Genomic DNA, 25,032 nt, shown 5'->3' with positions numbered 1-25,032 from the left:
TCTTTTTGGAAAAGCTGTTCTTCTTGAGTAAATGGCTCCACATGCGATTTCATATGACTTAGGATTGTCGATGTCTGATGCGACATAACGGTGTGACACGGTGTTTTATTATTATTATTGCTAAGCTGAGGAATGTAGAAATGTTTCCGAAGTCAGAACGTCACGGAGGCATTTACGTGAATCACAAGCGAATGCGGCGGAATCACCGAAAATACTCAAACCTTGCAGTGCGTGAATATTAATTGATTAACAAATATGTATGAATTAACAAAATGTTCCTGTGGCAGGCTACCACACGCGCTGCCGGAAACACAAGAAAGATATAGACTGCAGAAACAGTAAGACGTACAAATTCTAAAATGCGTACTGAAATATATGCAGCTTCGAGAAAAGTGAGAGCGCGCACAACATAAAGGTTGTTTAATTTCGTGCCCCTGATTTTCGACAAATCGGGCCCAAGGCATGGTGTTCAGATTTCACATTATATACTGAGTGCACCGTGTAGTTGGAAAAAGGCAAAATTTCAAAGCAAAGTCCTTCGGTAGTGCATTGTTTTCATTTACTCAAATCTCGTTTACAAAACTTCATTCACAACAGGGAGCACATACAATGGGTTCCACAAGTGGATGCCATTAAATTCCCAAAAATAGTTTTTACTTAAGAAAATTATCCACCTACTTGGAATGCACTCAGACAAATTTTGCCACTGATTGGGGGGCTGTTTGCATTCGTGTCACACGTTAATTAGGCTAATTTTGTTAATTAAAGTCGTAAACTAGCGCAGCAAAGGAAGCATATCTCGGCATTAATCTGGAAGCGCATCGCACTAGTACACAAATGCACTCACAATCGCGCGGTTTTTCACAAGGTTTCTACAGAAATTTGGCTGTCGCAGATTCGCTATTGGATGAAGCGCGACCGCTGGTATTTACGTTTGCCGAATTGTTGGCTCCGTTCAAATACCCTTCCTCCTGTGCGAAAACAAAAGAAACCACGCCACAATCGCACGTATACCCTTGTCAAAGTGTCTGTCCTCAGCCACTAGCCACTGACAATGACGGCGACAAGACCCTCGATCGGAATAAAACGTGTCGCTCTTTCCACTTTGTCTAGATAAAGGGGGAGCCGAGAGTTTCGCAAACGCAAAATTCCACCGACCATACTTCCCAAAGCGACGTACCTTCGGTTGTCAAATTTCTGTACAAATGTTGTGAGAAACCCAGTGACTTTGATTGGAATAGTGTGCTATGGCGGCAGGATTCCAAATCCATGCAGAAAAATGCTACCTTTGCTTGACTAATTCGCGAGTTGAATTAATAAAGTTAGCTTAGTTAACGCATGACACCAATTCAAACAGCCTCATTCTGAGGCAAAAGTCTATGAATGTATTTCAAGTACTATTTTTGCTTTTATTTTTTGTATCGGCGCAACCGAAAAACCGAACGGTTAAATGCAGTTAATTCCCGGTGTTGTGTAACAACCACAGAAACCAATAGTGGCGGGCTACGAATTTCGAGTTCACGCAAACAATATAGACCCAACATTAGAAAAGTTTCGCTCTCTCTGTACAGAACTCCTTTAATGGGTTTTAAACAGAAAAAAAAAGAAAAAAAAACGGCCCAAGCTACAGCCCGGGTCCGGTAGGCCTGGTGTTAACCCGACCCACATCGACCAATGCCAGGTTCGCGTTTGGTCCGCGAACTAAACCTGACTAGCTTGTACTGGCCTGATCAAAACCTGGGTGTTCCGGAATCCAGGACATTCCGGTTTTCTTCAGGCAGGATAAAGGCAGATCCAGCCCGGAACCAACTGGAAGAGACCTCAACGACCCCGGATTCCTCTTGATCCGGCCTGATTAAAACCAGATCCGGGCTGATCAAGTTTGATCCGGAATTTTCGTACGGGTTGGACCTCTCGTGGTGCTCAACCGACATAATTCGCCACTTGTCGTGCGCTACGGACGTCGACACTAGAGGTAGCGATCATTTTCCTCTATATATTTCGCACGACAGACTGCCCCTCTCAGCAACTACTGGACTGATTTCTTTCACAAACTGGATACTTTTTCGTGAGGGCCTCAGAACATCTGTGCACACCGGTATGTCCCCAGAGGCTTTCTCGCAAGCAATTAGCCGCGGTATTCAGGACGCGGTGGTCATGTCTAGAAGGGTAACAGGACATGTCGGGTCATTCCCCAGCAATTAACCACCTCAGGGCATTACGTCGCCGAGCAGAAAGAACGGCTTGTCGGACAGGGCAACTTACGAACATTGTGGAATACCACCGCATGAAAGCTAAAGTAACCCCAGAACTTAAGAAAGAGGACAGGAAGCGGTGGCGTAAGTTTTGTCACCATCTTTCACCGTTTGACCCGGCCACGAAGATCTGGCGGACAATCCGATATCTGAAGGAGGCGCCCCCTCAAAAGAATCCTCTCGCGGCCTTGGCTATCGTTAAGGGGGTAGACGAAAACACGCTAGCGACGGACTTCTGTGTGGTACTAACGACACCGGCGGCTGCGTCGACGACACCGCTACACCGCAGTTTTGTCTACAGTTTGACGGCTGAATTTCACCAAGACTGGCCTCGTCCACCGGAAGTTATGGACGGCGACTTCACACTAACCGAGCTAAGGGCAGCGTTGAAGATTGTGAACGGCGGCTCGTCCCAGGGACCCAATAAAATCACCTATGCCGCTCTGCGAAACCTTGACGGACGGTCACTCCAAGCTCTCCTTCATGTGTATAATACGTCTTGGCAACAAGGATCTTTACCACCTACCTGGAACGAGACATTGGTTGTTCCCATCTTGAAACCAGGCAAGTCCGCAAATGCCTTATCCTCCTTTTGCACTGTGAGCTTAATAAGCTGTATGGGCAAATTGATGGAGAGAATGGTTTTGCATCGCCTCAACTGGTGGCTCGAAAAACAAGGTGCGTTCCGTCAAGAAATGGCTGGATGTCGTCGCCACCGAAGCTCCATGGATCCAATTCTCGACCTAGTCTCTACAGTCCAACGTGCTCGTGCCCATCGGCGGGGCATCCTATCGGTTTTCCTCGACATCAAGCGCGCATATGATACCGTCTCGCACATTTGTGTGCTGCACGCCTTGCGCTCGTTTGGGGTATCCGGTCGGCTCTTTATCTGGCTCCAAGACTTTCTTACGGACCCAACTGTCGCTGTCCGTACGTCCCAAGGCCAAAGCCCTCAGCATCTTGTTCCTCAAGGAGTCCCCCAAGGAAGTATTCTCAGTCCGACACTCTTTAATGTGGTGATGGCCAGCCTACAATCAGTAATTCCTCGCAAAGTGTCGTTTTCCTTGTATACAGATGACGTCGCCCTTTGGACAGTAGGAAAATCACGCCCAGACATACAGCGCCGCCTGCAGCTCGCTTTAAATAATGTACACACGTTCCTCACGCACATTGGGGTGGACCTTTCACCCGAAAAGTGCGTCAAGCTCCCTTTCACGCACAAAGCTATGACCAATTTCCCTCTTTGGGTTGGTGCCAAGAAGCTGGAGGCGGTACGCTTCCACCACTTCCTTGGCGTGGTAATCGACTCGGACTTGCGCTGGGCTCGCCACATTAAACACCTTGAAACTAAAGTGCAGCGATGGCTCCCCACAATTCAACATCTTTCTGGCTCAGGATGGGGCTGTGATCAGCGTTCCCTGCTCGCAGTTCACGCGGCGTTGGTGAGGGCAACTGTGCTTTACAGCCTTCCTATTCTGCACAGGATATCAACAACATCATTAAATACCCTTCGGTCCCGTTTGCTCGAAGTCTTCGTCGCTGCCTCGGAGTTCCAAGGATGGCTGAAACCCGGCAAGTACTGGCTGAAGCTGGTGAGTGAACTCTCGGTTGAGGTTCTACGTGAACGTGAAACGGCTCGGCACTTCCTACGTTTGCGTGCCCACATTCCCCGTCACCCGCTCCTCAAGAAAATTCGATACCGCCCTGAAAGCGACTTCTATCGAGTAGCGCAGAGGACACACCAGACTCTCACCGGCTTCATTGCTAAGGATATTATACCGCCGGACACCCCCTGGTCTCTGCCGGTACCGCCGACTTTCGTAAGCCTTCGAAACCTTCTGGAAAGAAGACATCAGATCTCCCCTCAAATCCTCCGAGTCCATTTCCAGGCTCTGGTAGACGAGAAGTTTTCTACGTTTACGGCAACATATACAGATGGCGCATCCCGAAACAACAAGTCCGCCTCAGCATTCGTCATACCATCCGAAGGCGTAGTGAAAGGACGACGCCTTTCACATCCAACCTCCTCCACAGCTGCGGAACTCTATGCCATCCTTTTCTTTGTACAACACATCGCTCATTTTACACCGCGGGAATGGGCAGTCTTTACAGACTCCAAATCTGCACTTCAAGCTATTCAAAATTCCGGCATACGAGGCCCATCCGCACCCCTAGTCACAGATGTGTTAATGGCTTACCACACTGTCTACGCAGCAGGCCACAGGCTGGTTCCCCAGTGGGTTCCAGCCCATTGTGGTGTCGTGGGGACCGCGCAGGCCGACAGCCAGTATTGTTCTGCTGAGGGTAGACCGCCGCTCCATTCTGCGACGCCTCGTGACACCCCTGACTTCCCGCCAATGGACAACCAACATTCTCCCCCCATCTATGTTGAGCAGAGTTGACCCAACCCTCGCTTTCCGCATGCCACGAAACACCTCTCGTCAATATGCTGCATTAATCCACCGAATGCGACTAGATGTGGCATTTACAGCTCAGTGGCGTTACCGCTTGCGACAAGTTGACTCTCCCACCTGCTGCCACTGTGGTGCTCTTGAGGATCTGGAGCACATTCTTCTTCATCGCCCCCACTACCAACCTTCCCGAACCGCACTCTCCGAGTCACTTCGTCAGCTGGACTCTCGCCCCTTCTCCCTATCGAAATTGCTTCGTCCCTGGCCCAATCCAGCCCAGCAACGATCTGCGCTCAACGCTCTTTTGACATTTCTGGGCACCATCAGACTTCGATCGTTATTGTGAAGGGGCTCATTATTTTATTCCTCACATCCCCACCGGCAATGGGGTAGAGTATGGCCTCTGGCGACGAACCTCCCCACTTTCCATCTCAAAATAATCTTGTTTGTTGTGTATTGTCATGGGAGAGGAGTTGCCTTTACTAGTTGTTTGCTTTTTTCCCAACACAAATGTACAATTTCGAGAATGTGGGGGATGGAACCTCAAAAACTCCTACCGTTGCTAAGCCACTGCACTGATTCAAGTTGAAAAAAAAAAGAAGACGAAGAAAAAAAGCTTACATGACGAGCTGTTCCTGGTAGCCCCATGCCTTCTGCACCTTGCGACGTTCCAGCTGCAGCAGCAGCAAGTCTCTTTCACTTTTTTTTTCAGCGAATGTGGCTTCCCTGCAGAAGACAACTATCTGACTAAAGCTTATGACTGATAATACCAGATATGTGCAAGAAATGATTATGACCGAAGTGAAGAAGCACCGCTGGTGCAGGTCTCTCCCCGGCTTTCCAGGAGACGGTCACTGTACTTCCACGTAATTCATTGATTGCATTTGATTCATTGAGCAAAAGTTTCCCTATAGAGGGGTCACTTATGCTGCGCACAGGGTAAACATCCCATTTGTCTTCCGACAACCATTTAATTAGAACGTGAGACTTGGTGATTCAGTAGTTAAAAAACATAGCAGACGACAGTGTATGGAAAGTGCCGCGCATCGTATTCGCTACTGTTGTCTGCTCTGTTATAGTCACCTTAAATTTACGACAGAGTAAATTGCTTCAAAGATCGTTTAAGTAACCGTAAGAAATATGAAAATTACAAAAAGTGAAAAATTAAATTGCTACACCTAAGGATTGGCTATCTAGAAATCGGCCAAATCGGAGAGATGTTGGCTTAGCTAGAAATTTCTGAAAGCTAACTAAAGACTAAAAGTAAGATTAAAACTAACACCAATCTACCCGAGTTTTAAGTTTATTTATTTTGACTGAAATTCAGTCCTTTCTATGTGTTCCTGCCTCAGAACATCAGCGCTCTCTTGTTCAGTTAGAAGTTATGGTTTCCATCTCCGTAGCGGTGTATTTTGTGTAGCCGCAAATTGCTGTTTTCCGTAATTCACTACATATTGGTTCATCTAAATTTTAAAAACGACATTTAACAAAAATAATGCCAGTGTACGCTGTGCAGATCTGCCAGGGTACGTTGCTAACTTTTTGCAGTGAACTGCTACTTCGATACTTGCCATGCTTCCCATCGACATAAGCCGGATCTTAGAGAGGCTTGCTGGCTACTTTGGTTCTCTCAACCGTTGTGTTTTGCTTGTGACCGTTTGTTTGAAACCGTTTGGAAGGTTTCATTTGTGTCGCACTGCGATGGAGTCGATGGAATAGAGCGGCACGGTGGGCACGGTGAGCACGTTGACACCTATTATGTATTCGTTACCACCTTGCCGAATCCCTTCTGTACTTGCACAAATTTTGCCTGTTTAGAAACTGAATTTGGCTTTTCGCGCGTTCGGGCGGAAGAGTGTCTTCCCCCAGCCAGCAGCAGATGTTCTCGTTCGGTCCAAATACCGGTTTAAACAGCAGCACCGAGTACCTGATTCCTAGCCTACGGATGTTTCGCCCGACGTCGGCTCGGACGATAGCAGCAGTGAGGAAGACCCGGGAGCCGCATTTGACCCTTCCAATCTTCTTGCTAGTGTGGAAGCCGCGGCTGGTGAGGACTGCTGTGACATTGAGAACAGACCCGTTCTATATCGTGACGAGCCACAGGTTATGAACGAAATGACGTCCGACAGTGACCGTGAATCCGAATGTGACTTGGCCTCCACCTTCACTCACAGCGACGAGGACCCTTCTGACATGGAAAGTGATGAGTTAGTAAGAGCGTTTCTTTCTTTTCTGTTAAGTTTTGGTTGAAGTTCCGTTGTAGTTTCCCCCTTTTTTTAAATACATTTTTGTTTGTTTTATCCGTTAGAAAGTAAAGACAACCTGGAGAGGGCTTACAAGTAAACGAAATGGCGTAGAGTCCTTTAAGGTGCCCCACAAGTAGGTTCGAGAAGATATGTTTGCGTGAGAAAAGTATTGTCTGGGTGAACAACATGGTATCTTGTTCTGCAGTAACTAGTTTCATCCGTCCTAACAGTTGTAACGGAATTCTTCTGAAGCTTTACTTTGCTTCATAGCTATTTGTTAGTAGGTAACAATGTTTCCAAAAGGCACTGCCACCAGTTGTATCGGGATAACATGCGTAAATACACATCATGCAATGGTAGCAAATTCATTACTTGTGGCTTAATTTCTGTGCTGTTGTTACTTGCATGTACTTAGTTGTCTTTCTCATTTATAGTTTCATTTTATTCTTTTTCTCAGGATGACATTCTTTTCCCGAGGGCACAACTGACAAGAGCCGAGAGCATGTTAATGGTCATGGCACACAGCCAGCGTTATGGGTGCTCCTCCAAAGAAGGCACGGAAAGCCTTGTCAAGCTGATCAGTGCCCACCTACGCGAAGTAGTGTCACATCCCACATCAAAATATCTTTCTTGCCCTGGACCTTCACCGACAACTTCGTGAATTGCTGGAGTCCGAAACTCTTCAGGAAGAACGGACCGCCCTGTCGTATGACGTAGCTGACATCACCAAAAGCGCACATTACAACAGGCTGCCTTTGGCTGCAGGAGGCGTAACACTCACCTTTAACACCGACGGGGTGCCCGTCTTCAAAAGTTCTAAACTAAGCATGCGGCCACTTCTTGTTATAGTGAATGAGCTGCCCTACAAGCAACGAGTTCAGAGGCTACTCTTGGCAGGACCCTGGCTTGATGATCGCAAAGCAGAGTTCAGTTCTTTCTTGCTCCCGTTTGTCAAGACAATGAACCAGTTGTCATCTGAGGGTATCACGTGGTGTGGAAAAGATGGCGAAATACGAACAACGAGGGTGTACCCTGGCCCGTGTACAGTGGATACCGTAGCAAGGTGTGACGTAATGAACATTACCCAATTCAGTGGTGCGCATGCATGTGCGTGGTGTGAGCATCCAGGCAAGACTGTACGTAAAGGAAATGGGTTCCCTCGGGTGTATCCACCAAGTACCCCAGTGCCTCAAATGAGGACGGCCGACTCGTTTCTTCACCATGCCAATACAGCAATGTTCCAACAACCCGCAACAGCCCACAACAGTTCCGCAACAGCCCAGCTGCAGAGTAAAAGGAAACAGCATCCTCGCATTGCTTGCATTTTTCACCTTCGGGGCAGGTTTCGTCGTAGATAATATGCACGCCGTGTGCTTGGGTTTTGTGAGAGCAACGACGTTTATGTGGCTGAAATCTGAGCGTTGTCGGCAGCTTCCTCTACGGCAACATCTTGGAGAGGCAAGCAGGTGCATTATGAGCCTGACTCCAACGTGAGAAATGTCGAGACTACCAAGATCGTTATCAGACATTGCAGATTGAAAGGCGTCTGACTGAAGCTGGATCATTTTCTACTGTCCATCTGTGCTAAAGGACCGCATTCCAAGCCGACACTATGAACACTGGGTGCAGTTTTTTGGCATGATGCATTATCTGCTGGGACGTTCAATATGCTTTGAACAACTCTCTAAAGTCCGGGAGCAAATAGCAACGTTTCTTATTGAATATGAACAGTTGTATGGGACTGAGTACATGAGCTACAACGCACATCTTTTGTTGCACGTTGTTGACACCGTCCAAAACTGGGGTCCACTTTGGGGATATTCACTTTTCCCTTTTGAATCAATGAACGGCACTCTGGTACGATTTGTTCAAGGTACACGGTATCCACGCTATTGAATTGTACAAAAATATTCCATTTTGCAAGCACTTTCACGATTGTGGACAAAGAAATCTGTAAAGACAAAGGATTGTGCTCTGGGACGTGAGTTCAGAAACTTAGTCAAGGGCTACAACTCCGACAAAAATTTGTACAAGTAAAATCCGTTCGCCTTCTTGGTAAAGGTAAACACAATGCACAGGGAAAAGAGTTCCAGAAAATTACAATCGGAGCTTCGCGATTTTATACAGCACGTTTGGACAAATCGCGAAGAAAAAACTCTTATGTTTGTGCGAACGGAGTGTTTGGGCAGGTTTTTCAGATTTTGTCAGTTGGGGATCGTAGCCCAGAGGTCAAAGCTAGTGCACATATTGGTTTTTAATGTGGCGGAAAAGCTGTTCCGTAGTCTTCCTCACGGTGACTTCCTAGTGTTTGTAAAAATGCATCCTACCGCAGAGACACGTGTTGTGAGTGCGGAGCACCTCAAGAAGTGCATTTGTCTGAACCTCACAGGTTCTATTTACCTGTGTTCAGTTCATGAAAATATGATGTTCGAGTCTGCGTAACGCATTTGTGGATGTCCATGACGCGAAGAAGTTCGCGTGCATGACGGCCGCTCTATCCCCGAGCTCCGCAATTCCAATGGCCCAAGGCCAGGTTACCAAAGATTCTGTCCCTGTACCCTGCTCTAGTATTCTCTCTACCGCAATGCCTGTGCCTGCCGATTACAGAATCCTTCTGCCACGTTTTCCTCCATCTCTGGACTTCAGCCTGGGCACGGTATTACACTGTGACGTTACCGGGAGGCCATACACAGTGGCGGACTTCAAGGACGCCCTTCGTCCACTCCTCAAGTTTACCGACGTGGCAGACCTTGGGCAATTCCAATATAACCACGTGTGGCTCCTGCAATTTAAGACCGCCGCAGCGAAGTCTACCTTCATGTCCAACAGATCGGTGTCTGTGAAGGGAAAGACATGCCTGGTGCTCGAGGCATCGAACCCCGTCCTTACCCTGCGACTGAACTGGGTGCCCTCCGTCATCACCGAGCAGGATATCCGAGCTGCCTTTGTCAACTACGGTAACGTGGAGGAAGCAAGTAAGGTCACCTGGTCAGATCCAGAGCTTGGCCATGTCGGCTCCCTCTCTCGCTCTGTCAAGCTTCGTTTGAAGAGGGACATCACGCCCACCGACATCCCGCATCTTGTCTTCATTAGAGGCTGTCAAGTGCTGGTGTTGTGCAAAGACAGACCCCAACTGTGCCTTCGATGTAAAGGCTTGGGTCATATTCGCCGTGACTGCCGCACTCCACAGTGCCCCAGCTGCAGGCGCTTCGGTCATGAGGCTGCTCGCTGTCCTCGGACCTATGCTGCTGCGGTGACAGCTGCCTGTACTGCGGAGGATCCTGACATGGATCTCCTGGGGGTCTGTGACCCCGGCTTGCCTACGCTTCTACCCAATGACCCCGGACCACCGGATTTGAGAGCTCCTGCAGCTGAAGCTGCTCTGGACGCTGCAGCCTCTACTCCCGGTAATAATGTCGAAGCTACGCCTGCAACGCACGACCCTGACGGGGACGGAGCTGATGACCCTAGCTCTCTTACCTGGGCGGATACCATGGATTACCATGAGCATTCCTCTAAGCGGAAGCCCACGTCGCCAGCGGGTGCCTCCGTCAAGGCACTCAGGACTGATTCCTCCAGCGCTATCTCTGAACGTTCGAGCGCTACTCTGCTCAATGTGGACCACGTGCCTGGCATGGAAGAACCCTCGTCGGAAGGTGGAAGTTCTCAGACCCAGTGGACTACGGTCGTGCCTCGGCGAAGCCGCAGGCACAGTCATAGCTCTTAATCGCAACACATTCTTTGCCACGATGTCATCCCCTGACGACGCCCTACCATGTTCCGCCCTACCGACTCATCGTCTTCTTCACGCTATTGGTCACTGCTTCCCCCATCACCAACCTGCCACCTGCCTCCTGTTGTGTGTTCTCTGCAGCTGTGGCTCTTCTTATCGGCACTGGCTTTGACTGAATCCTTTATGCATGACTTCCCCGCCGGCTATGGCAACCAGTAGCGGACCCCGCTGCGCAGCGGTCTCGTATCCCTCGACGGCCATATTTCCGTGGAACGCGAGGAGTCTGCAATCTAAAGCCTCCGACTTCCGTCAGCTTGTGTGGCGGCATAAATTTCCCCTCATATGTGTGTCCGAAAGCCGTGTACCCGCCGCCTTCCGTCTGTCCGGCTACACAACCTTCGTCTCCCGACCTGATGAAGAGCGCAGTTTGGCAGTAATCTTTGTCCGCTCCGATCTACCTGTCATCGGCCGACCGTTGCAACCTGTTGGTACGGGCGAGTACGTCAGCGGCACTGTGCGTCTTGCGTCCATGAACGTCACTGTCGTTTCGCTATGCCTGCCACCTGCGTCAACTTATGACGTGCACCATCTTGAAGACATACTTACCAACCTCCCCCTCCCTATATTCTGTGTGGGGACTTCAACGCGCACCACGAACTTTGGGGCAGCACGCACTGTGACTCTCGGGGTCGTCAATTGGCGGCCCTGTTTACGCGAATGCATCTCAGCGTCATCTCAGGTCCCCGACGTTCATTCAGGCACAACGCCTCTCGTCATGCTTGGATCTCACGGTTGTGTCATCTTCCCTAGTGCGACGTTTCTCTTGGCAGACTGGAGCCGACGCACTCGGCAGCGCCACCGACTATCCTTGACTTTGCTGACCAAGAGCGAGGGAGGCTCCGCCCCCAAATGGCGCGCCAATAGGAGGACTCGGGAGGCGGAGCGCTGCGGCCTCTGCTCTTGCCTAATAGATGGCGCGTCGGTAGCGCTCGGCTCGGGATATGTGAGCCGCTGTCGTCTGCTTCTTCCGGTAGAGCTACGAACTTGGAGCCTCTGCTCTCGCGTAAGAGATGGCGCAACATTGGTGCTCGGTAAGGGCACGTGTGGTCGCCCTAATTTTGAGCCTCGACCTTGAGACTGGCCAGTAACCTAAATTCCGATGACGCGGCGATAGCAAACCATAGTGCGTAGTTCTGACGATTATGCTTCATGGATGTGTCATTACATTACCAAATTTGTGGTCAGTTCGACGTTTCGCTCCGCTCTTTTGCGTAAACATTGTCTCAGCCCATAAAAAATGAAAGAAATATTTGTTCTACTCCTGTCACTGAAATAAATCATTTACAATTGTACTGTTTGTGAGTCTTTTTCTTTCTTTTTGTAAGCAGTTAAACAAGTATACTGCGTAGTTTTGACGATTATGCTTCATGGATGTGTCTTTACATTACCAAATTTTTTGGCCAGTTCGACGTTTCGTTCCGCTCTTATGCGTGAACATTGCCTCAGCTCATGAAAACGGAAAGAAATGTTGCTACTTTTGTTCTACTCCTCGCATTGAAATAAATCATTTAAAATAATTGTACTGTGTGTTTCTTTTTTTTTCTTTTTGTAAGTAGTTACGCAAGTGTGTAAAAAGGAAAGAAACGTTGCTGCTTGTTCTACTCCTCGCACTGAAATAAATCATTTACAATTGTACTGTTTGTGTGTCTTTTTTTTTAAGTAGTTACGCAACTATGTAAAAAGGGAAGAAATGTTGCTGCTTGTTCTACTCCTCGCACTGAAATAAAGCCTTTGAAATAATTATACGCTGTTTCTTTTTCCCTTTTTGTAAGTAGTTACGGACCACGCGTGCCCTTACCGAGCACCAATGTTGCGCTGTCTCTTACGCGAGAGCAGAGGCTCCAAGTTCGTAGCTCTACCGGAAGAAGCAGACGACAGCGGCTCACATATCCCGAGCCGAGCGCTACCGACGCGCCATCTATTACGCAAGAGCTGAGGCCGCAGCGCTCCGCCTCCCGAGTCCTCCTATTGGCGCGCCATTTGGGGGCGGAGCCTCCCTCGCCCTTGGTCAGCAAAGTCAAGGATAGTCACTGGGCCATGTTTCGCTGCACCGTTGAGTCGGCCCTTGCGAACCAGCCAGTCGACACTGCACCCATCTCTGTCTTCTATCGAACCGTAGTAGATGCTGTAAATGGTGCTTCTACTGAAAGACGCCTCCCCGCTTCTTTCTCGGCTGTAGATGATGAATACGACAGATTGCGTGCTATCCGTCGCCGTGCTGAACGGAGGGCTCGCCGCACCGGTCTTCGTTGCCACCTTGTTGAAGCTCGACGAATCCAGAAACTCATACACCGTCACTTGGTTAAACTTGCCGCTACTCGCTGGCGCCGTTTTGCAACCTCTCTGTCTCCGCGCACACCGCTATCAAAAATATGGAATGTGATTAAGGGGCTTTCGACACCAGTGGCCCAGCGGCACCCATTTTAAGCCCTAGCAATTGCCACCGCTCGCTCGGAACGCCAGGTTGCGAACGACTATTGTGCCCTCCTCACCACAGGGACCGGGACTGCCATACCACTGTCAGCGGATTCGTCGGCTCTTGCTATCGCGGTTGTCCAGGACACTTCGCAGGAGCCCTGTCTCGACGCTCCCTTCTCCCCACACGAATTAGACACTGCGCTCCGGATATCCCCCTCTCATACTTCTCCTGGGCCTGATAGCATTACCTACAAAGCACTCCAGAATCTCCCTCAGTATGCCCGCAGCACACTGCTGATGATCTACAACCGTTGCTGGCGAGATGCAGTAGTCCCAGATGATTGGAAGCTTGCTATGGTGGTGCCTCTCTTGAAGCCGGGCAAATCCCCGCACGCTCTGGACGCCTTTCGCCCAGTCGCTCTTACCAGTTGTGTCGGGAAGGTTATGGAGCGCATGGTGTACGCCCGCCTGAACTGGTACTTTGAAACAACACGATTTTACCCTGAGGTAATGGCCGGATTCCGCCAAGGAAGATCAGCTATCGACAATGTGATATCTCTCGCTTCCTCTGTGCAACAAGCGAAGTCGGAAGGACTCGTCAGTGCTGCCCTCTTTCTTGACGTCGCAAAAGCCTACGACAGTGTTCTTCGCAGCGTAGTAATTGCATCGCTTCAGGAAGCCGGACTGGGTGGCTGCACACTCTCATGGCTACGCAATTTTCTTTCGGACAGATTCTTGTTTGTCCGCACGCGAGAGGGCGATAGTGCCACGTACCCTGTGCGCCGAGACGTTCCGCAGGGCAGTGTTCTGAGTCCCCTCTTGTTCAATGTCATCATGGCACACCTGCCCCTTCAACTGCCTAACCATACCCACATCACCATATATGCGGATGATATTTGCATATGAACTTCTGCTGTGCGGCGGGATACCATACAACGCCGCCTGCAATCTGCTCTAGACGCTACTGTGTCATATCTCGCTGATCGATGGCTATCGGTATCGCCAACCAAACACGTGGCTATGGCATTCACGCGGCGCTCATTCTGCAGCTACCCCATCTTCTTGACAGGATCAAACCTGCCGTTTGTTGCCTGTTACAAGTACCTTGGCGTCATCATTGATCGGGGTCTGACATGGTCTCGACAGATTACTGCCCTCGGTGCCACCACAGGCTCTTATGTTAACGTGCTGCGCCGCCTCTGTGGGTCCTCTTGGGGTCCTTCTTGCACCGACCTCCTCCAAGTACACAACTCTCTTATTATGGGCACTTTACGATACTGCTTGCCTGTGTTGCACGGTATTTCCCCATTCAAGGAACGGCAACTGATTAATCTTCAAGCTCGTAGCCTGCGCACTTGCTTGGGAGTTCCGAAGACTACGGAAACCTTCTCTGCTATCGCCGAGGCGCGGGTTCCTTCCGTGCTTATCATCCGGGACACGGCAAGCCTCCAAACTTACACACGCTGTCTTGTACGGCACCCATGTCACCATCTTCGGGATGTTACGCAGCATTGCCCTGCTTCTGCGTACGGCCAAGCTGTTCTGCGACTACAGGGACAAATCCCACCATCGCATACCTTGGTCTCCTATACGGAGCCGCTGTGGACCTTAAGTCTGCCCCCAGTGCACACATCTGTTCCTGGTCTCCCGAAAAAGAGCCATGTCCCAGCTGTTGTGGCATGCCAACTAACGCTGCAACATCTCTACTCCCTGCACTCAAGTCAAATGGAGATTTACACTGACGGCTCGGTGGCATCCGATGGGTCACCATCTGCATTTTACATTCCTGAGGAATCATACGAACGCGGTTTCAAGCTGGTGCCCACGCTTTCCTCAACCGAAGCAGAAGCCTTTGCTATCTTATCTGCTCTGCGGTACATCTCTTCGTCGACACCAAGAGCGTGGACTATCCTTTCGGATAGTAAGTCAGCCTTGGAGGCCGTGGCATCGTATTCGCCCAAAGTTATCAATGACATCTACACAGAGATCATTTGCCTGCACGCCAAACTATCGTCTCTAGGTCACAGTGTGTGTTTCCAGTGGATTCCGGGCCACGTTGGTATCTTGGGGAATGCCATCGCCGATTCTGCGGCCAGGTCTGCTCGTGCGGCTGGGGCTGTCACTTCTGTCCAACTTACCCCGTCTGCCTGTCAGCTAGCCATTCGCCGATACTGCAGAAATAGCTCTCAGGCCTTCTTTCAAGACGCTGCCAGGACCAACCCTTTTCTGCACTCGATTGACCCTACGATGACCCACACACTGGTAGGCCGCTACCCCAGGGAGGAAGAGTCCCTGCTTCACAGACTGCGATTGAATGTGGCGCGGACTCCACTGCTCCTCTTTAAGATGGGCCACCTTTTGTCACCGAAATGCCCCACCTGTCATCCCTTATGAAAAAAAATTTCTATTTTCTACAGGATTTCTATAGGAAACCCTAGATAGAGCGCATAAGAAATAGATTAAAACTGGTATCTACTCCGAATGGAGTTTCTATGAATAAATGGGAATACTATCGGATAGAAAATAGATAAAGCATTTATATATACATTGAAAACAAAGTAGTTAGACATAGGATAGAAAGTTGCCCCATTTTTCTACACAGATTGTGTTCATGTAGGACACAAAGTTGCCTCATTTTTCTATACTGACTGTATTTATGTACTATATGAAGTGGACTTTACTGTCAATAGCTGGTGCGTCACGAAACGGGTTACGAAAGAATTTTGAAGAGGGAGCCGATGGCAGTAGCTCGATAATCTTCTTCTGTATTTCAAAAACCAGGAACTTTCCATTTATTTCACCGCCACATCCCACCCACTGCGCAAAACTCCAAACCGCAAAAAAAAGAAAGAAAGAAGAAAAGGAACGAAAAAGAAACCGAAGAAATACGCTTGCACACGCTCACGCCTGTGACGTGTTTGCAGAGGAACAGATACTAATAAAACACGCAACGAAATGGCTAGGCCACATGTGGAGCCGTCTTAGCTAGAGATGCAACCACACAGGTGAGGAGCGCACGCATAGATTGTTATTTCGGTAGCGAATAACAACCACAAAAAATATTTCCTCCAACTGGTTAGTATATTACTGCATTAAGGACTGTGTTTATTACTCAAATTACTCGAACTAACCCAGCACAATCTCCACACCAGATTAATGTGGTGCTGCACGTTGCGCATGCATGGAGCCAGCCCAGTACTATACGATTAGCTACATGCTATCAGTGAGTTACACTTGGTTTAAACGATGGTATAGTTGAAATAGGTACAAAAATGGCACTTCCGCCCTGGTTTACACATACACTTTTTATACATTTTCTTCTGACAGTGTAGAAGCAGCAGTTCGTCAAGTGCAACATTAAAAAGTAATAAACGGTAAATGTTGCCTGAAGTGATAAGTCACAATATTGCATACCTGCTTTCAGCTATTTCTGCCATGTCAACTTGAGTGCCTGGATCACGCAATACGTAGTAGTCTGGCGCCACTTCAACACTGGAAGGCCCCTGAAATTAAATTTGTTGATGTTGACAATATTGAGTACGGGCAAGTAGGATAACATAAGTTAAATGGAATACGTCATCGTTATATTATAATTTATACATGTGTGACGTCTATACATACCTAAGAGTTGTGTTGAACTCGTCACTTCGGTGAAGCAAAACCACTGGTTACTGAATGGCAGTTTGCTTCGGACGCCTTCGCAATTCGCCGTCTACGGCATCTTCTTCGTAGTCATCGGTAGCACAATAAGCTCAGCACACACGACACGACTGTTGTGTCTAATAGCCGAGTGTTTCGAACCACATTCGTTCTCGCGCTCACTCCTCTTGTGGCAGAAAACGAAGATGAACGAACATAATTTTAGCATCCCCGAACACCAAAACTACACCAGGCAGATGTAGGTATCCTGAATATGTGACACAGCAGCCACGAACATGTCATCCACTTCCACTTACTATTTCGCGAGACCAACATGACCACCCACGACGTAAACAATAAACGCGATAACACAGACGGCCTTGCAGATGGCGCTGTGGATCGTAGCCCGTAGCGGCGAAGTAGCTGAATGCTTTATTAACGTAGACACTATGGAAGTGAGCGTCATTTTTAAAATGTCGTGTAGCGGTAAGATCCTGTGCGTCAACTTTGTTCTCTATAAAATTAGGTCTCACGTGGTAAGGATTGACCAATCCCTGGGATCCCTGGACCGGAAACCGCCGAAACCCAAGTTTCTCTTTTTCGCCGTTTGTTGGCAGCACCGTCCATGTTCCGGCAATGTTCAAAAATATTTATACGTAAAAAATATGCCGAATTGAGAAGTAATGCTTTCTGCGTCTTATCAAACAATGATGTTGTGCACGACAGTGGGCAAAAATATGGGGGTTATTTTTCACTTTTCAGTCCCTTTAAGAAGGGATGATATAATACCGGGCAATGAGATGTCAATGTCAGGCATAGGGGGCACACTTGAAGCGAAGCAGTCATTTGGAATGATACCGTTATCAGTCGAGAACGCAGATTCGAAGAAGTTACTAAATTTATCAGCAACATCTTCGCCATCCATCAACGGGGACTCTTTGTCTGGTGAAGTTAAGGAAGTAGATATGTGCCGCCAGAACTTTTGCGGTGATGGCTGGAGGAAATTATGTAGAGTAGTATCATAATACCTCGATCTGGCAGAGGTTATCTTTTCTTTCAACGCTATGCACAGGTCTTTTCTATTACTGCAGGGTTTCTTTCTATGTCTTCTAACCTTACGACTCAGCTGCAGTATATCCCGGGTTATCCATGGATTATTTCTGTGCACTGCCTTGCGCTTAAGAGGGACAAAATTATTTATGCAGTACTGAATAATGTTTTTGAAAAAGTCCCACAAGTGACAAACAGAAATATCTTTATCATTGGACAATGACCGGAACTGACGTAGTGATATTGCTAAGTTATCGATAATACTTTCGTGACTAGCATGATTCCAATCTCTTATTTTAATTATATTTGACCTCCTTCTGACTGCATGCGCGAGAGTAACAGTAACCTGAACCATATTATGGTCCGATATACCTGATAGTACCTCACAGGAGAAAGGCGCCAGAAATAAGTCGCTTCCTAGCAATACAACATCGAGAATAGTAGAGGAGGAAGCAGTAACCCTAGTGGGGGCGTGTACTACCTGTCTCAGCTGATAGCGTAATAATAAGTCTAATAACGCTCCGGTTTCACTTGAGGTTGGAACCATACAGCTCCAGTTAACGTGGGGCATATTTAAATCACTCATCAGAATGATTTTATTCCTTCAAGGGACTTCTTTACTAATCTACTCATTTAAAGGATAAAGAAAATCGTAGGAACATAAGGGAGGCTTATAAAAGCAACCCACCACAATGTTACCGCCTCCACTCTTTAATTGACACCATACACACTCCATAGTGGTAGGAACAGCCATCACAGAAAAGTCTAAATCACTACGTACAAGAATAGCGACACCTCCTCCTCTAGACGTCCTATCATTCCTAATCACGTTATAATTCAATGGAAATATAGTACTGGACATAACTGATGGACATAGCCAGGTCTTCGTGATGGCAACTACGTGGGGATTAGGTTCGAGCAATACCTCTTCTATCTGAGTAACTTTATTGCAGACACTACGTGCGTTAAATGTTAAGCAAATGAAATATTCAGCTAGGGGGGGGGGGGTTCACAGGCTCTGGTTGCTACCTAGGACGTTCAATAACCTCACCGGAGCGCTCATCAACAACCCTTATGAAAATGAAAATTGACTTTTAATGTATGATTGATTGATTTTTTATTTACTCTATTGACTTTCTGTATTCTTTGACTTCTGATTGACAGTGGTCGATTAAAGTCAATTGACTTATGGTTGATAATATTTTGACAGCATTTCTGTTGACAAATGTCAGTAGACTGTAAATTGAATTTTATATGCATATTTATGTTCTTTTTCCACACTGTTCCATTTGGGACCCAATTAATTTGACACAAAATGTTTCCTATTAGGTTGCATTGGCTCATCTTTACCAGCACAGTTACCTTTATTTCTATTCATTCATGCAGAGAAAGAACAACAATTTCATGTCCTATTTTTAGCAACTCTTTCGTTGTGTTAATTTCTCAAACATGACATATAATAGGAACTGTAGTGTTTCAGTGAAAAACATTAGCTGGATGAAAGCGTTTTAAGAATATTAAACCTAAGATGACATAGAACATGCAAGGAAGACAAGAATTCTTCTTAATCTGTTAGCAGCAATCAAACCATCTTGAAGCGCAAGCAGACAAAGTAATATGATCAATAACACGGCATAACCAGATATTTTAATGTTAGTTATCTCTAGCAATAACCGTGCACTGACCATGATATGTAAGGCATCCATGCCGTGATACATTGCAGTTATAGTGTTCTGAAGACTGCACTGTCATCACCCAGCACAAAGCATCTTTTTTATAGAAAGATACAAAATGTTTTTGCAAGCATACAGGATTTGCTGAAGAACAGAAAGCTTTGTTACGTGTGACATGGTATGTGCACATTTTTTACAAGAACCGTGCACTCATCATGACATGTAAGGCATGTGTGCTGTAATATATTGTGGTTATATTTTTGAAGACTGCACTGTCAAACATTTTTCATAGAAAGATGTAAACACTTTTTGCAAGAAAACAAGGTTTGCTAAAGAACAGAAAGTTTTGTTAAGGACATGGAATGTACACATTTAGCACAGCAGCAGTGCCACACCCACAAATGTCTGGTAGCAACAGAACAATGGAAAAGTCACTTATGTGTGCATAAAATATATGTAACAGTGTTATTTACAGTGTGAAATGAAGTGGCCCATTCTATGTAGCAAGATTTTTGAAGCTACAACTAAGCAAAGGACACCGGACAAATTTCCCTCCTCCTGAGAGTTCCCGGTATTTTACCCGGAAGCACTGATAGATGCGCACTAGTAATCCTCTCTACACTCAGTGAAAATACTGATACACTAATAATCATCAAAATGAGTACTAGCTCGCTGGATTTCTACCCGTCTTAATTCATAGAGGCTTTTACATGAATTAACCACTATTCTGCACTCCAAATGTGTGCGATAAATAGGAAGAACCCCAATGGATGGAAAATGAGTAGTAGTAGTCAATAATAACAGCTAAAGCAACAAAACGTAAAATAATGTACACATGTTGAAACCAAAAACGTAGAAAAAACAACTCCTTAGTGCAAAATCAGGATTTTCTGTGGCATCGAATCAGTCAACTGTGCAACGACCACAACACTTTTCCTATGTGCACTATAGCCTGTTCTTGTTCTTCACACATGATGAATGTGGGCATCTCAGCACTTGTGTTAACACATGAAAGAAATGAAAGAACAACCTCTATGAACACTCAAGCACGCAGTGTGGATGCAGCGTACAAAGATAGTTTCTCGTTGGACTGAAGCGCAAGACACTTCTTTGCTCCACTTGCTGAAATGCGCACAATATTATTTGTGGCTTCAACATGCACAAAACTCTTGTCCATTTGTGACAGATGCGCACCACAAAACACAGAGCTTTTCGCTTCATGTTGGACAACATCAAAGAACAAAGGTTTTGGGCAATTGCAACTTGTCGTTTCACAATCCGTGCAAATACTAGCAGCAAATATAGCTTTTATGCCCAAAGACACCTGCTGAGGATCGAACATATGAATTCGTCCTCTTTGACTTGTCAGAGGTGCTTACACAAAATGTTATACCTGCAATAGATATCTTCCTGTACAGCACACCCCCATCTGCACTTAGCGCTTTGCCATGGAATACTACGCCGACATCTAAAGATCCTGACTTCACCCTGAGCTTATACCCCTTCAGAAGTGTGTTCATGTGTGTGGCCACAGGATCGTGCAATGTTCGGGATGCAGAGTGTACGTGCCAAAGCTGTGGCATTCTTGAAAACAGGGAATATTTGGAAACTATCTGTGTCTGGATGTACCTTGTGCCATTAATGAGCTTTAGAAGCTGTCCATTGAGATTCTCGAAAGGGTATGCAGAATAGCTCCACAAGGGACCCCATTCCTTTACACAGTCAACAATGTGGGTAAGCATGTGGGAATTGTACGTCATATGTTCATGGCCATATAATTGTTCGTACTCGAAAAGAAATGAAGACATTTGTTCTTTGAGCATACTAAGTGAGTCTAGTGGTACACACTCCCCCACAAGAACATGCATGACTTTAACAAACTTCAGCCAGTTCATAAAATACTTCTTTCTCAAAATTCCCTTCAATACAATGGGTGAGTAGTAGAGAAGCCAATTGCACCACTCTGAGGACTTCCAGTATTCTCGCTGGTGTAAGGAACGTGGCAGCCTTGACATCTCCCAGACTGGCTGAAGCCCTGTCAATAGAACATCTATGTCGTCTATCCTGTCCCCCAAGCTGTATGGATATGATTGTTTCTGCTTGAACCACATGCATGCTGTGTACTTTACAAAACCTGAACAAACAGCATGCATGTAGTCCACTACAAAGCTTACAGGAAATGTGAAGAAGGACAATAAAAAGAGTACGCTGGGACCCTTTACACCACGGCACAGTTCGCCAGACGCCTGGGCTCTTTGTGCATATTTCCTTAACGTCTTATCTGTTCGACACTTTGCAGGTGCAGCTTGATGAGGATACACGCGTGCAGAGCCTCTCCCCTTTTCCACAACACTCCCCTCGTGTTCGCACCATACACATCCAAATGCACAATTGAACTGTGTGGTGTTCGTGACGGCACAACGGGCGACGGTGTCCACACAGAAGGCACCAGGAAATACTCTACATGTATGTTCTCTGCCGCTGGCATCCACCCAAGTCATTCCGTCAGATGACAGCATATTCATTTCCTTCACAAAAGGACGCAGAAAACAGTTCATCTCAGGCTTTGATGAACCAAACCAGAGGCCACCTAGAATAATGTTGTCGAAGCGTTGTCTCTGTGGCAACTCGTTCACCATCAGTTGCAGTGGCCAAATGGAGAACTTTGATGATACGAACACTGGTACTCCATCCGTGTTCCAGGTCAGTGACAAGTTTCCATCCTCCAATGGTAGCGTATGGTATGCTTTGCTCTCTGTGATATCCTTCACATCAAGTGACATCCTACGGTCTGTAAACTTGAAGTTCAAGTCTGGTCGCTGAAGGAGATGTTGCAGCTGCTGTTTGATGTCGAGCATAACGAAGTATGAGCCAGTTTTCACGAGCGTATCTGTGCTATGTGATGTCTCGCAGTTTGTGCAGTAGCAGTCAGGTGTAACGTGATTTATTTCTCCTATGTAGGAGTGACAGGAGGGGCAGTACATGTGAAGACATGGAGGCACAACTAGATCCACAAAACTCCTAGAAGAATAAGTATTTTGAAACAGGAAAGTTTGTATCCTCCGGTAGGTGGGCTTCAATCACCTTGAGAAGGCTTTCTGTTGCCTCTTTAGTAGAGTGGTGTCGCAGACTGTGCCCCATTATTAGCAAAAGGCTTTCTGCTCGGCTAATTCTGCAGCCTGGATATAGTTTCTCACTCTGAAATCAGAAAAAAAGGTGTATATTACTTGTAAAGTTCCTGAAACAACTGTAATATGCGTGAGGAAATAGCAGTTTGCAAAGGTTCGAGAGAAACCCCATGATGCTGCAAGTAATTAATTGGAAAACCACTCGACCAATCTATGTTCTTAATGCTAGGCAATAGTACCTAATAACAATTTGATTAAACAATAACAGAAAATGCAACACTACCCCTTGATACTTAAAACACTAGCCCAGTAGGAAGAAGAAATAAATTAATTACCAGCTCTTGACTTGAACCAGTCGTCCCAGTTTGTAGGTGCCGTTGCGGACTTCCTAGTTGCGTCGGGTCTTGTGCGGAAGAGTGCAACAGTGTACCTGCTTCACCTTCAGAAGCTGTATCATCACTCTGTTCCTCATCGCTTTCGCTACTTTCACATTCGCTTATAACCGAACTACTCGTCATCGCTTGTGCTGGCGTATTTCGATCTTCATGAGAAGGCCCTTCATCCACATCAGAATCGTTCGTTTCGACATCATTCACGATTTTCGTTCCAGAACGAAGTAGCTCGGTGTCCCGTAAATCGCCGTCAGGTGGGGAATCGGAACTGGAAGAATCAAATCTTGCCCTCTTCCAGGCTCTGTGGCGACTTCGCGTCGGCATAGGGCAACTTGAATCCCACCGAAAACGACCGTATACTCGCCTCGCAACATGCTTTAAGTCAATCCACCCTACTTTCAGTTCAGTCAGTACTTTCGTTACCCTAGCGCACGGCTACCCACGTTGCTCTGATACTTCCAGGCATTCGCTGAAGAGCACCACACAGTTCCCGTTGCATGTGCTAACTCACGAGGACTACATCTCCACTGTAGTGCTTCCAATGGCTCAGAAAACCAGAGAAATTCACACCAATACTGAACGTTCAGTGCTTGCACAAGAAAGAATGAATAGCGCATCACATAACACAAAGCAAAATGTCAACACAGATGGCGATGACGGTAGAGATGACGTTCGTATAGTAAACAAATTGTACCAGAAGCATACACGAGCTTTTTGCTATGCGTTATCTCTCTGAACTTTGTAACTCAACAAATAGTGTGGATGGGATAAAAGCATACAGTGTCATGTGTTGTGCACGATGGGCTATACACACCAATACACACATCACACTTCTTTAAGGACGAAACCGAAACTAAAAATTGCGCCGTTCCACAAGACGATAAATAGCTAATAAGTTTGCAGACATGCTTTCATAGATTATGTGGTATATATGAATAGTTTTGCGCACCCGTAATTCATTATATAAGTGGTAAATTTTGCGATGAGGTAGTTTTAGTGAAATCGAAGCCCGGCTGTACCGATAACAAGAATATTGAAATAAAATATGTAAATGTAAGGCTCAAGATGACGAAGCCACAACTCACTGTATGGAATTTATTTATAGGTATTCCGATTAATTGTAGGTTATTCTCCGGAACTAGTGAAAATGAAGTGAACAAACGGTGTATAGCTAATCAGTTTGCAGACATGCTTTTATGCTACCTTATGCATTATGCGAAATTTTTCAATAGTTTTCCGTACCCGTAATTTATTATATAGGTGATAAATTTTGCGATGAGCTAATTTTAGTGAAATCGAAGCCTGGCTGTACCGATAACAAGAATATTGAAATAAAATATGTAAATGTAAGGCTCAAGATGACAAAGCCACAACTCACTGTATGGAATTTATTTATAGGTATTCCGATTAATTAGGTTATTCTCCGGAACTAGTGAAAATGAAGTGAATAAACGGGGTATAGCTAATAAGTTTGCAGACATACTTTTATACTACTTTGTGCATTATGCGGAATATTTCAATAGTTTTGCGCACCCGTAATTCATTATATAGGTGGTAAATTTTGCGATGACGTAATTTTAGTGAAATCGAAGCCTGGCTGTACCGATAACAAAAATATTGAAATAAAATATGTAAATGTAAGGCTCAAGATGACGAAGCCATAACTCACTGTATGGAATTTATTTAGGTATTCCGATTAATTTTGTTCTCCTGAGCCAGTGAAAATGAAGTGAACAAATTCCTCGCGTATCTCAGCCTCGCGTTATTCAAATATAAAATACTTTTGTGCGGGCGTTAACGGACCTGAAATAGAGTGATAAATATTCAACACCCGAAATTTATCGCCAATACGGCACTTAGTTTTTCTACACGGTATGACGTATGACTTAGTTTCTACAAGGTAAAGCGTCCTTGTCACGATGTCTCCTATCCCCATTTCTGGCCCCCGACCCGTGACCTTCAACAAAAGGGTTTGTCTACTGCCCACAGTAGCGCAAAAATAGGTCGCACCGGTGGGGACGAACCAC

At 46.5% G+C, this 25,032-nt stretch overlaps 1 protein-coding gene across 1 annotated transcript; it reads left to right on the top strand.

Moving 5' to 3' along the window:
• Positions 1 to 14,143: 14,143 nt before the first annotated feature.
• On the top strand, positions 14,144 to 15,517 carry LOC135381131 (uncharacterized). Its single transcript, XM_064612532.1, has one exon. It carries the CDS (start codon positions 14,144 to 14,146, stop codon positions 15,515 to 15,517), a length of 1,374 nt encoding a protein of 457 aa, XP_064468602.1.
• Positions 15,518 to 25,032: the final 9,515 nt, after the last annotated feature.

This window comes from Ornithodoros turicata, chromosome 1 (genome assembly GCF_037126465.1).
Source record: "Ornithodoros turicata isolate Travis chromosome 1, ASM3712646v1, whole genome shotgun sequence".
NCBI classification, from domain to species: Eukaryota; Metazoa; Arthropoda; class Arachnida; order Ixodida; family Argasidae; genus Ornithodoros; species Ornithodoros turicata.
This window is presented reverse-complemented; position numbering and strand designations above follow the sequence as displayed.

Coding starts and splice junctions, on each gene's coding strand:
- LOC135381131 (XM_064612532.1), top strand. CDS start 14,144: ATGGCATTCACGCGGCGCTCATTCTGCAGCTACCCCATCTTCTTGACA.